Genomic DNA, 11450 nt, shown 5'->3' on the forward strand with positions numbered 1-11450 from the left:
ATCAAATGGTCAAAATGGAGCTGAAGCACAAACTGCAGATGACGACGCACAATATTAATAATATATATTATTATTTTCGGTATTCATTTGATTGGCCAAGCCTGAAAAAACATCCTCAATGGCGGCCCCTCGTCATTCGTGTATGAAAGGACGACAAATGTTGCAAATGTTGAACTTTATTGAAGCGGGAAAATGAGGGTGCGTGCGTATCACGTATACATCATCTCGGCCATGTGCGACATCTTCTTGGGGATGTAGAGGTAGAACTCCACGTAGCCCGCCAGGTCCTCCATGGTCACGTCGTCCACCGAGACCAGCGCCTGCGAGGAACACGAGCGGGGGGAGGCCGACGAGGGGGCGGGGCCGGCCGGCGAAGGGGCGGGGCTGTGCCGCTCGCACTCTGAGATGACGTCGCGCAGTCCCGTGAAGGAGTACGCGCCCACGCCGCCCCAAGCGTCCCCTTTGGACGCGCAGCAACACGGGGCCGCGCCGTCCACGGGCGAACACGCGCACGGGCCGCCGCGCCGCTTGGACAAAAGTCCAAAGTTGGTGGAGTCGGCGCCGCCGTTTCCCTGGACGTTTCCCGGGCCTCCCTCGTCCCTCCCGGGAAGTTCAGACGGGGGAGCGGCGGCGGGAAGTTCTGGCGGGGCGGCCCCGGCGGGGGAAGCGGGGCCGAGCTCGGCGCGCTGCTTGAGGCCTCCCGTGCGGGGGGGCGGCGGCGTGGCCGAGGAGTAGGTGAACCTCGGGAGGTGCAGGATGGGCGACTTGGAGCGCCGCCGCCGCTGCGTCCGACTGGCTCCTCGCGACGCTTTCCTCACGCAACTGGCGAGACAAAAAGGAGCGCAAGCTTTCATTTTGTTGGCGAGGTCGCGGCTTTTGCTTTTCGGCCTCCCGATTGCCAAACAAGATTTGAAACAAAGAGAACGTTTTTATTGACATCTCTCGTTTATTTCAAACGTCAACGAGGACTTGATCCAAATAATGATCGCTTAGCAACGCGCTGTAATGTCAAACCTCGACCAATAGGAGGTGCTTTTTCTCAAGCCCATCCAGCCTGTTTTCTGTGTCTCCTTCAGCCAACACGGGTGAGGATCCTTCTCAGGCTTGTCATTTGTCATGTGATTCACCTGTGTCGGCTGAAAATGTGCTCCAGTAGAACATCAATGAAATGTTGATTGCCTTTCAACGATATGCAAACATTACAACGACATCATTCCGCTTTCTCGTTGTCATCAGAATAAGCACAAATCAAATGTTTTCATGTTTTGTGCAAATCCGTCTCGGCTGTCGCCAAGTTGATGAAAAGGTGAGCCAAATGTTTTCTCAAGTCTTGTAAGTTATTCAATATTCATTTTGATTTGAGGGCTGCCAAATATGGGCGTCTGCCTCAAAAGGACCGTGTGGGCGGGGCCCAAGCGGACAGCCGTCGCGACGGGACCAGGACGGACACTCCGAAGGGATTCCGAACCCTTCTCGCTCCATCCCCAAAAGCGCGTCCACTCACCCGTGCCAGTTGTCCTTGGACGCGCCGTGCTTGGCCTTGGCTGGTCCGACGTCCCCCGCCGCCGCTCGAGGAGACTCGGGCCCGCCGGGCGTCGCGAGCGCACTACACACACACACACACAGCAAGCGTCAGCATCTGCTCGCTAACATAGCGACCGTCATCCGAAGGGACGGGTCGTACCTGTTGGCGTCCACTCGAAGCTTCTTGAAGGCCGTCTGCAACGTCTCGTCCTCGCGCTCTGGACCGCCTGCCGCCATGCCGGACGAGCGCCGGCCCCCCCACCCGCTGACACACAAACACGCAACAATTTTGCAGGGCCAAAACGAGGCTCTCCTCCTTTTGGACTTGGATGGACTCTTGTACCATCGAGAGGTCCAAAGAAGTCCATCACTCGGCTTGGTTTATAAATTCAATGCAATTTGTCAATCTTGCTCGTCCATTGGAAGGCGCACAAATGAGCTGATCCTCCCTCACGATTTGAAGACGCCGGACTAACCTTGACGCACTCGTCAAGTTTGACCAGCAAAAGACTCGACTTGATGCCAAAACAATACACACGTGTGAAAATCCATTTGGAGAGACTGAATACGACAAAATGTCAGTCCACAGCTTGAGCTGGAAAACGATTTTTTTCTATGGACTACTACAACTCGGATGGATTTGGATCAATGCGGACTTGACGTCAACTGGGGCCCATAACATATTGCTTCAGAAGTCAACGCGGAGTGACGTCATCGAGCCAGTGACGTCACGCACTCCGTGACGGCGCAAAAACTACGAGCAAGCTGTTCAGATTGTCTCAATAAAAGTGACAAAAAACTACGAGCAAGTTAACAAATGCATTGTTGTAAATACAGCGACGAAAAGTCAGCTTGTGAGGCCAAAGTTGAAAAAACGCAACTTGTGTTGTCTTTGACGTGCGCGCGACGGCAAAATGGCCGAGGCTAATGTTAGCCGATTGAGGCTAATGGTAGCCGCTAATCGGCTAACAAACGAGTCCGAAAGCTTGACGACGACAAGGAGGAAAGCAAACACTTTATCACTTACGCTTGTTCACAAATTCCACGCCGCGCCGGCCGGACCCAGAGCGCGCATAGAGACCGCCGAGGATGGCGGCCGCTCACGCTCGGCGGCTAGCGGTTAGCTGCTAACGCGGCTAACGACGACTCGACTGCTTCGTGCCGGCCCGTGCGTCCGCTCGGAAGAGGAGACGCTGCAACAACGTGCGCCTGTTCAGTCCAGTTCACTCACGTCACGTCAAGTGAACGTGACGAAGAGAAGAAGAAGAAGAAGAAGAAGTTCTGTGCTCGTGTCCAACAACGGCGCCGCTGATGTCACACACACAAAAACAAACCGAACGCTGCTGTCACAGGCCGCGAGTGATCACGTGACACAATTCAAGCTTCCAGCTTCAGGACGTTGATTTGTCTTGCTTGTATATTGGACAATTCCGCCAATGACGCTCCCCAATTCAACTCTTCCTGCATTTGGACGACGAGTAGCAAAGACACTTTCAGCACTAACAAGTTAACATTTTGTTTACAATTAATTTGATCGTTTCATTAATACCATTAAAACACACTTTGCCCCTTGCTGTCGACTGAAAATGACATCACGTGTGCTTAAAGGTAACGACCAGCCATGGCTCAGTTTGCTAATGTAGCAGGATGGGGGCAAAAATGAAATCAATACAAATGTAGAGGGGAATTGTTCTACATATATGTGAACTTCTGTTTCCTTGAACCCTGACTGTGGATGGTGCTGTATGATAAAGAATGACGTATGCACAGCCACTCCTGACACACCGAAACATTTCCGGCCATGTCGCCGAAATTCGGTGAACGCAGCTGCAGGAATGAATGACAAGCCTTTGACGTGGGCCTTCCGCTTTTCTTATACGGAAAGAAAATATACATAGCGGACACCTGGGCTGATTGTATCACAGGTAAATTGTCAGATTGCAATTTTTTTCTCCACCAGAGGGCGCAACGAAAAAGTGGAATACCGGTTTGCTTTCAAAAATGGTCAGGGTTTTTTACTTTCTGAGAAGAGAATAGCACATTGTGAGCTGAGATGAGTGCCAGTTATCATAATAAATCGGATTTATAGAGCGCTTTTCTAGACACTCAAAGACGCTTTACAATGGAATGGATACATTATTCATGCCCTCCAACATTCACACTGTGGTGGCGGTAAGCTACTTTAAGTAGCCACATTTCATGATGATCCATACATTAACTGAAATGCTTTTTATTTTATTTTATTTTATTTTATCTCAAATTTCCAACTTAAGGGAAGCAAAACCGGTACCGTCCACATGCTTTCACTCACATTGGGCTTTTCTATTGTTTTATTTTATTCTTGCATCCCATGTTAATGTTAGGATTATTATATTACGTGTACTAATCACCATCTTATTTGAGAATCAATCAATCAATCAGTCTTTTTTGTAGTACAGTATGTGACTAGTTTCTCTACAGTGCGCTGGTCCAATCACATGGCGCCAACTGGACGCTGTCACCGGGCCTTCTCGCCTTCGTCCAATAAGCGCAAAGCGCGGGGAGGGAAGTGTTGAGTGTCGTCGCTCTCAGCCAATAAGAAGCCGAGGCTTTCCTTGACGTAGCCTGCTAGACTCGCGTGTTTCTTACCGGCGAGTGAGCGAGCGACTGCTAGTAGTATAGACTCGAGCTAAACTAAGCTAAGCTAGGCTAGGTTGGACTCAGCGGCGATCTTGAAATCGACGTTTTGGACTTGCGCGTCCTATCAGAGAGGCTCAAATGTTGTCGGCGGCGGCGGTGCTGCTGCTCGCGGCGGTGCTGGCGACGAGCGAGGCGCTCAAAGAAGGAGAATGTGAAGGTAAGCGGCGTGAAGCCAGCTAACGTTAGCCCGGACAGGCAACCCCGAGCCAAAAAGTCCAAAGAACGCCAGGAACAAGTCAAGTCAGCCCTCCAGACGTCACCATTCCCCAAATGATTGCGATGATTAATTATTGACATGAGGTGAAAGTGAGAAAATGTTTCAGTCCAAATGGAAGCGCGTCCTTCATTTGGGGCATACGATGTATAGTTACAGCGTTTTCCCCGACCTTTTATGGAGCCAATGAAGGCACATGGTTTGACTTTGGAGCGCCACCAAACCAAAAGTTGACTTCTAGTGTATTTGTCTGTGTGCCAAAGTCTGGTCGTGGGGAGCCGCGGCCTATCCAGCCTGTTTTCCTTGTCTCCCTCCTCCGACGCAGCTGAATCCAATGATCAGCTCACCTGATAACGATCGTGACCATGAAGCAGGTGTGTTAGTGGAGAGAAACATGGAAAACTGGCTGGATAGGCGGGCGCTTTCCAGGACCGGGCTTGGGCACGCCTGGTGTAACCAAAAAGTTCACCAAAAAGTCTCAAAGGCCTCTCAGAATGATGACAAAAGATCTGCGACTTGACTTCATCCAAACTCCCCCAACAAAGGGAAGAGACCGTCACAGATGGAGGGGAATACCTTCCAGAATCTCTGGATGCTGAGTGGACACCGTTTATGACTGTATGGTGCGCCACAATGTCAGCTCAAGTGGCATGAGAGGCTCTTTAAAGGGAATGAACTTTGACCGTCTCCCAACTGCCAGGTTGCGGGTTTGAACTGCAGGTAACGTATGTTTTTTTTTTTGTTTTGTTTTGGTTTTTTTTGGGGGGGGGGTTGCCAGGTTTCGTCCAAGATCGCAGAGATATTTGCCAGCAGTTTCAATTATTGCCAAGAAATTTTGGACATGTTCAAAAATGGATGGCCACAAGAAAAACATGAACAACCTTGAACGGACGCTGACGAAGCCACAAGCGCCACTCAGTGAGTGAGTTGAGGGCCTTGAAGCAGGCCTACTTGATGTCAAGTAAGTCTTAAGTTGAGATTGAAACATTTTGACTGCTGTCAAAAGTCTACTAAAAGAATGATGATGATGGCGCCGTCTGAATTTTCTGCCAAATGGACGTACTCGGAAGGCGGAAGTGAAAATGGCTCATTTTGAGAAGAATTGATTTGAAAACGGATCATTATCAATTTCCTGCCTGCTGAGTCCTCAAAGCAAAGGGAAAGATTGTCCAAAGAATTGACAACCATTTTGATCAGTAACAAATTGTCGCAGTTGAAATGGTCCAAATCCTCACACAGTACCCGGAGAAAAGCGCGGCAGGCACGGGGAGAACATGCAAACTGCAACCAGGAAGGCCGAAGCCCGGACTCCATCTGGCGTCCTCAGCACTGCGAGGCGCACGTGCTAACCAGTCATCCACCGTGCCGTCCGCAGTTTAAGCCCAAGCAGTACATTTTTGTCATAAAAGCAGGCGGATTGGTTTGTTTCTTCTTTTTTTTGAACAATCGTCTGCTCTTACTTGGGCAAACATTGATCAACGTTTCTGCCAATTTCCTGCCCAATGTTACAGTTGATCTTTGTACATTTTCTGCTCTGTCATAAACAGATGGACTTTTTCTAAGCGTTATCAATGAATTGAAAACCTACTGAAGAGATGATTGAAAGTTGTTGTGTGTGTGTGTGTGTTGCAGTGTGTGTAACTTTTTTGGGCAAGTTCTACGGCTCTCTTCAGGAGCACAAAGTGGACATGAAGAGCGACGATGTGGAGAAGGCGCTTCTCAAGAGCTGCGGCGCCGCAAAAGGCAAAGAAAATCGTTTTGTAAGTCTCCACGCAAACTTGAGCTCGCCGCCGGCGCCGCCTGCTAACCCGGAGTGCTGTGTGTGTGTGTGTGTGTGCGCGTGTGTGTGCGCGCGTGCACGTAGTGCTACTACATCGGGGCGACCAGCGACGCCGCCACCAAGATCATCAACGAGGTGTCCAAGCCGCTCAGCTTCCACGTCCCCGTCGACAAAATCTGCGAGAAGCTGAAGAAGAAAGACAGCCAAATCTGCGAACTGCGATACGGTAGCCGCCACGTCCGTTTCCCGCCTTCCGGTCTTTTCGGGCCTACGTGCCAGCCACACTTTTCTTCCTCACTTGCTGTCAAAACAAAATCCAAAGTTTCACATTTGCTTATTTCAAGTCAGCTCTTCAAAAGGGTTTGCTACTTTTTCATTTTTGCCTTTCATGTGTTGAACTCGGCGGCGTCCAAACTGGGTTCTGGACGTTTCCCTGCTCCAACAAACGGGATCGTTATCGGGCTTTTGCAGAGCTTGCTGATGAGCTTCAGGTGTGTTGGAGAAGAGAAACATCCCAAAAAGCTGCAGGCCCTCAACTTTGCCCACCACGGCTTTAACTGACAGTTAAAGTGTTGTTTACTTTGTTTGTTTTGGCCGTTTTTGAGTCAAGATTGGGAGGATCGGATCTTCGCAACACACGAAAACGTATTGACGACGTCCATCGAGACGCCCACGAGATCCTGGAGAAAGCTTGAAGGCCTTCATAGCGCGCCTGACGATGACGTCACGCGTGCCAAATGTTGGCGCCGCCACTTTGGCAGTTGGGAAAAGGCCTGCGCCATTTTGAGTAAATACCAGCGCTGCCTTTTTCCAGCTGCGAGCCATAAAAAGGGCCACCAACAAGACGGAGAATTTTGATCCTTTTCACGATATCGGTGATCGCCTCACTTGCCTGTGAAGCGACCGCTTTGTTTGTATCCGTGGAGTCGATCAGGAAGTCGTGTCGCTTGATTGTTTAGTTCATAGGTGTCAAACTCCGGTCCTGGAGGGCCGCAGTCCTGCAGGTTTTGGATGTTTCCCTTGTCCGACACAGCTGATGTATGATCAGCTCATCAGCAAGCTCTGCGTAAGCCTGATAACGATCCCGCTGATTGGAATCAGCTTGTGTCGGAAGTGGGAAACCCGCAGGCCGCCGTCCACTGTCGGGAGAATGAAATGTTTGCGTGTGTGTGCGTGATTGTGCAGACAAGCAAGTGGACCTGAGCTCGGTGGACCTGAAGAAGCTGAAGGTGAAGGAGCTGAAGAAGATTCTGGAAGAATGGGGCGAGTCGTGCAAAGGCTGCGCCGAAAAGTCCGACTTCATCCGGAAGATCGCCGAGCTGATGCCCAAGTACGCGCCCGCCGCAGCCAGCGCGCGGACTGACCTCTGACCTGCATTTGGGTTGCGTTTCTTCTTCTCATTCGACTCACTCAGGACTTTGGCAGGCTCCGCCCGCTGTCCGGGCCGCATCACTTCCTGTTTGTGTTTGTATTAAAAGCACCTTCCACAAACAATTGAGGGCGCTGCTTCTCAAACGGGGCACCGCAAATGTTTTCCCGGAGGTGCGAGCGAGGACTCGTCCCTCTTCGAGTCCATTAAAAGCTCTCGACTTGATTGGCGCCTGTCGAAACCTACGTCTGCCCTTCCCCGATCAATCGCTGTGTGTAGGACGGCGTCACCTTCACAAACGCTTTCTTTTCTACTGCAACAGGTGCTCGTATTTATTGGAGTTTTGTTTTTGAGAATAGATTTCCATCAGAATGTTCATCTTTGACTTTAAAAGGAGAAAAATATTTCTATATCGTCAAACCATTGCAACTCTTATATTCTTGGGAACAAAAATAATACTAATCTGCATTGGTGAACATTCCGAGCTTTTTTCTGTAAAATCGGCAACTTTTGAATTGCTGTGACTTCATGTGGAAGTTGTGTGGAGACATTTCCCAATGTTTTGATGAAGTTTGTTTCACAGATGAACATGATCAACTCCTGGCAACTTGCATCACTAATGCGTGTTCATATGTGAAATAAAGACAAATTCTTCCAACTTTTTTGTCTGGTGACGTGGCATGAGAGTTTTCTCATTCAAACTGGAGGAAATAGTCTGCTCACTTTACACTTCATTTTATTGTTTCCATTTTGTACAATAAAAAAATAAAGGTAGCAATTACAGATTTGGTAGTAACATGGCTAATACCATAAATTGCTGTCAGCAAGAAACGGGGGGGGGGGGGGCGCAATTACTTTTTGTGACATTGACCAAACTTGCGAAAGAGTATTCACCAAAGCTTGCCAATTTTGAACGCTGAAAAAAGATGGCTTCAAATGACACCAATTTTGTCTGTCCCTGCGTGATGACGTCACGCCACGACGGCCGGCCGCCCCCGCCCCCAAACGTCGAAGGAAGGCGCACATTCCTATTGTCCAAGATGGCGGCGTCGTCGTCGTCGTCGCTCTCCCGTCGCTGACTGGCGGACATGTTTTGCGTTTCCAGCTACTGTTGGTTTCTCCGTCGAGGGGCGGAAGTGGCGCTTTAGCCGAAGCTGATCGAGGCCCAGTCTGCCGGACGTCGAGGATTCTTGCCGCCGGAGGAGCTCCGTCCCGCTCGTCGCCGTCGTTCTTCCAGCCGACATGAAGCGGCAGGCCGCCAGGGAGACTTCGCCTCCGCTACCGCCGCCGTCGTCCAGGGCGGCCGCCAAGCGCCTCCGGGAGCGGGACCGAGAGGGCGGCCGCCGCGAGGAGCCCGCCCCCCCGCCGCTGGCCCTGCTGCTGGCCGACAGCCGCGGCGGACACCGCCGGAGGAGCCGCAGTCGGGAGCGGGACAAGGCGGTCGCGGCGGCGGCGGCCGGGCTGCGGCCCCCCGCCAGGGACTACAAGACGCTGCTCATCAGCAATGTCAGCCCGCAGGTCCCCGACGACGACCTGGAGGACGCCCTCTTCCATGAGTTTAAGAGGTACGGCGACGTCAGCGTCAAACTGTCACACACGCCGGAACTGGGCCGCATCGCCTACGTCAACTTCCGGCACGCGGAGGACGCCAAAGAAGCGCGCCACGCCAAAACGTCGCGGCTGCTCCTGGCCGAGCGGCCCCTCAAGATCGAGCCCGTGTACGTGCGCAGGAGGAGCGTCACGCCGCCCGACGTCACCTACCTGGCCGCCGCGCACGCCCACGCCACGCACGCGTCCTACCCGCCCTACCGCCAAAGGTCGCTGTCACCGCCCGGACCCTCGCTCAGTTTGCGGGAGTTGCGAGCGCGCCACTACGCCCTGGAGAGCCTGAGCCGCGAGCGCCTGCTGGACTATTACGGGATGCTGGACGACAGGGGGCGCCCCTACGGCCTGGCGCCCGCCCCGCAACCTCCGCTGCTGCCGCCACCGCCGCCGCTTGACGACCTGAAGCCCGAGGACGACCAGCGTGCCACCAGCAACCTTTTCATCGGCAACCTGGACGGCGGCGTCACCGAGGCCGAGCTGAGGCGCGGCTTCGACAAATACGGCGCCATCGAGGACGTGGTCATCAAGAGGCCCTCGCGGGGCCAGGGCGGCGCCTACGCCTTCGTCAAGTTCCAGAATCTGGACATGGCCCACCGCGCCAAGGTGGCAATGCAGGGGCGCCTGGTGGGCGGCCATCCCATCAAGATCGGCTACGGCAAAGCCAACCCCACCACACGGCTCTGGGTGGGCGGCCTGGGGCCCGCCAACTCGTTGGCCGCCCTCGCGCGCGAGTTTGACCGCTTCGGGAGCATCCGCAATATCGACTACGTCAAGGGCGACACTTTTGCTTACGTCCAGTACGAAAGTCTGGACGCGGCGCAGGCGGCGTGCACGCAGATGAGGGGCTTTCCCCTGGGTGGGGCCGAGCGCCGCCTGCGCGTGGACTTCGCCAAGGTGGAGGAGACCGCCGCTCGCCCCTTCGCACCTGTGCAGCTGCTGCCCCACTACGACGCGCCAGGCGACGTCTACGGTCGCCGGCGCAGCCGGGAGCGCGTGTCCCCGCTCTCGCAGAGGGAGCGCGACTTTGCCCCCAGCCCCCCGCGGGGCCCCGACAGGAGGGCGGGCCTGGTGGCGGCAGCGAGCCTGGCGGCGGCGGCGGATGTCTTCGGCAGGAGCGGCAGGGCCCGGAGTCGCAGCAGGGAGCGCTGGCAGAAGGAGCGCGAGGAGAGGCGGGGCCGGAGGCGGAGTCGCAGTCTGTCGGCCGATCGGGAGAAGGGGCGGGGCCGCGCACGGGCATCGCCCGACGTCAGCCCCGACCGCGCGCGCATCCGGGCCCCCGACTCCACCACGGAGCCGCGCGACCACACCCCCGACGCCAAGGAGGCCGGGTCTCCCACCGCACGCCACCGTGCCGGCAAGCAGACCGACGGCCACCACCACCACCGCAGCGGCGAGGGCGCTGCCGTGTCGCCGGCCGCGGGCCCACCCCCGCCGTGTCCCGGCTCGCTGTCGGAGTTTGCGTCGTCGGCGCTGTCCAAGTGTTGGCGCGGCGTGTTTGCGCTGAAGAACAGCAGCTTCCCGGCCCAGCTGTACCTGCTGGAGGGCGGCGCCCCCTTCTTTGGCGCCATCATGCGGCGCAATGGCGAGCCGCTCAAGATCGCCCAGCGCCTCCGCATGGACCAGAGCCGCCTGGACGAGGTGGCGCGTCGCGTCAAGGCGGGTCGTCCCGACGCCTTTGCCGTGCTGCTGGCCCTTCAGGGACCCGTGGACCGGCAGGCCGGCGGCCCCGAGGTGGGGCTCCAGGTGCGCCTGCTGCGCCACCTGGTGGCCTACCTGCGCAACAAGGAGGCGGCGGGCGTGGTCAGCCTGCCCGGCGCCAAGGAGGGCGGCCCGGGCGCTATGCTGTACGCCTTCCCGCCGGGCGACTTCTCGGTGCAGTACCTGCAGGCCGCCAAGAGGTCGGCGACGCGTCTGGATGAGGAGCACATGGTGGTGGTGGTGGTCAATGACACTAACTGACCTCAAGGGGGCGCCCTGACTCTTGCCGCCCATCGGCGCGGCCACGCTATGAAACATACTGAAGCTCCGCCTTCCCTCATGAATGGATAATTAGCACGTTGGTGTGTCTTCTCTTTTAACACTACAAAAACATCTTTCAACTTTTCATAATTGTTTGCTTTCCAACGCGATTGAACACATCCGGAAGTGAGCCGCTGAAAACATTGTTTCCATGGTAACCTTTTTCAAGGACTAATTGTCTTTTTATGTATTTTGTTTTTAACTGATGTTGTCATGTTGAAGAAAAATGTTAACTCTTTACAGCATCCCTCTTATTTTCT

General features: G+C 54.3%; 3 protein-coding genes across 3 annotated transcripts; 2 read left to right on the plus strand and 1 right to left on the minus strand.

The window, feature by feature from the left end:
• Positions 1-160: 160 nt before the first annotated feature.
• On the minus strand, positions 161-3100 carry oser1 (oxidative stress responsive serine-rich 1). Its single transcript, XM_077577979.1, has 4 exons — positions 2552-3100; positions 1685-1789; positions 1505-1606; positions 161-822 (listed from the first exon to the last, which is right to left on the minus strand). Exons 2-4 carry the CDS (start codon positions 1759-1761, stop codon positions 210-212), a joined length of 792 nt encoding a protein of 263 aa, XP_077434105.1. The 5' UTR covers positions 1762-1789; positions 2552-3100; the 3' UTR covers positions 161-209.
• A 1027-nt stretch (positions 3101-4127) lies between these two features.
• On the plus strand, positions 4128-8224 carry manf (mesencephalic astrocyte-derived neurotrophic factor). Its single transcript, XM_077577993.1, has 4 exons — positions 4128-4360; positions 6050-6177; positions 6282-6423; positions 7383-8224. The coding sequence occupies exons 1-4, from the start codon at positions 4282-4284 to the stop codon at positions 7565-7567; spliced, it is 534 nt and encodes a 177-aa protein (XP_077434119.1). The 5' UTR covers positions 4128-4281; the 3' UTR covers positions 7568-8224.
• A 200-nt stretch (positions 8225-8424) lies between these two features.
• Positions 8425-11428, plus strand: rbm15b (RNA binding motif protein 15B). The gene has a single exon (XM_077577963.1). It carries the CDS (start codon positions 8809-8811, stop codon positions 11128-11130), a length of 2322 nt encoding a protein of 773 aa, XP_077434089.1. The 5' UTR covers positions 8425-8808; the 3' UTR covers positions 11131-11428.
• Positions 11429-11450: the final 22 nt, after the last annotated feature.

This window comes from Vanacampus margaritifer, chromosome 10 (assembly GCF_051991255.1).
Source record: "Vanacampus margaritifer isolate UIUO_Vmar chromosome 10, RoL_Vmar_1.0, whole genome shotgun sequence".
NCBI lineage: Eukaryota > Metazoa > Chordata > Actinopteri > Syngnathiformes > Syngnathidae > Vanacampus > Vanacampus margaritifer.

Coding starts and splice junctions, on each gene's coding strand:
- oser1 (XM_077577979.1), bottom strand. CDS start 1,761: ATGGCGGCAGGCGGTCCAGAGCGCGAGGACGAGACGTTGCAGACGGCC. Junction 1,607..1,684: donor CTTCGAGTGGACGCCAACAG/GTACGACCCGTC, acceptor GTGTGTGTGTAG/TGCGCTCGCGACGCCCGGCG. Junction 823..1,504: donor TCCAAGGACAACTGGCACGG/GTGAGTGGACGC, acceptor TTGTCTCGCCAG/TTGCGTGAGGAAAGCGTCGC.
- rbm15b (XM_077577963.1), top strand. CDS start 8,809: ATGAAGCGGCAGGCCGCCAGGGAGACTTCGCCTCCGCTACCGCCGCCG.
- manf (XM_077577993.1), top strand. CDS start 4,282: ATGTTGTCGGCGGCGGCGGTGCTGCTGCTCGCGGCGGTGCTGGCGACG. Junction 4,361..6,049: donor CAAAGAAGGAGAATGTGAAG/GTAAGCGGCGTG, acceptor TGTGTGTTGCAG/TGTGTGTAACTTTTTTGGGC. Junction 6,424..7,382: donor AATCTGCGAACTGCGATACG/GTAGCCGCCACG, acceptor GTGATTGTGCAG/ACAAGCAAGTGGACCTGAGC.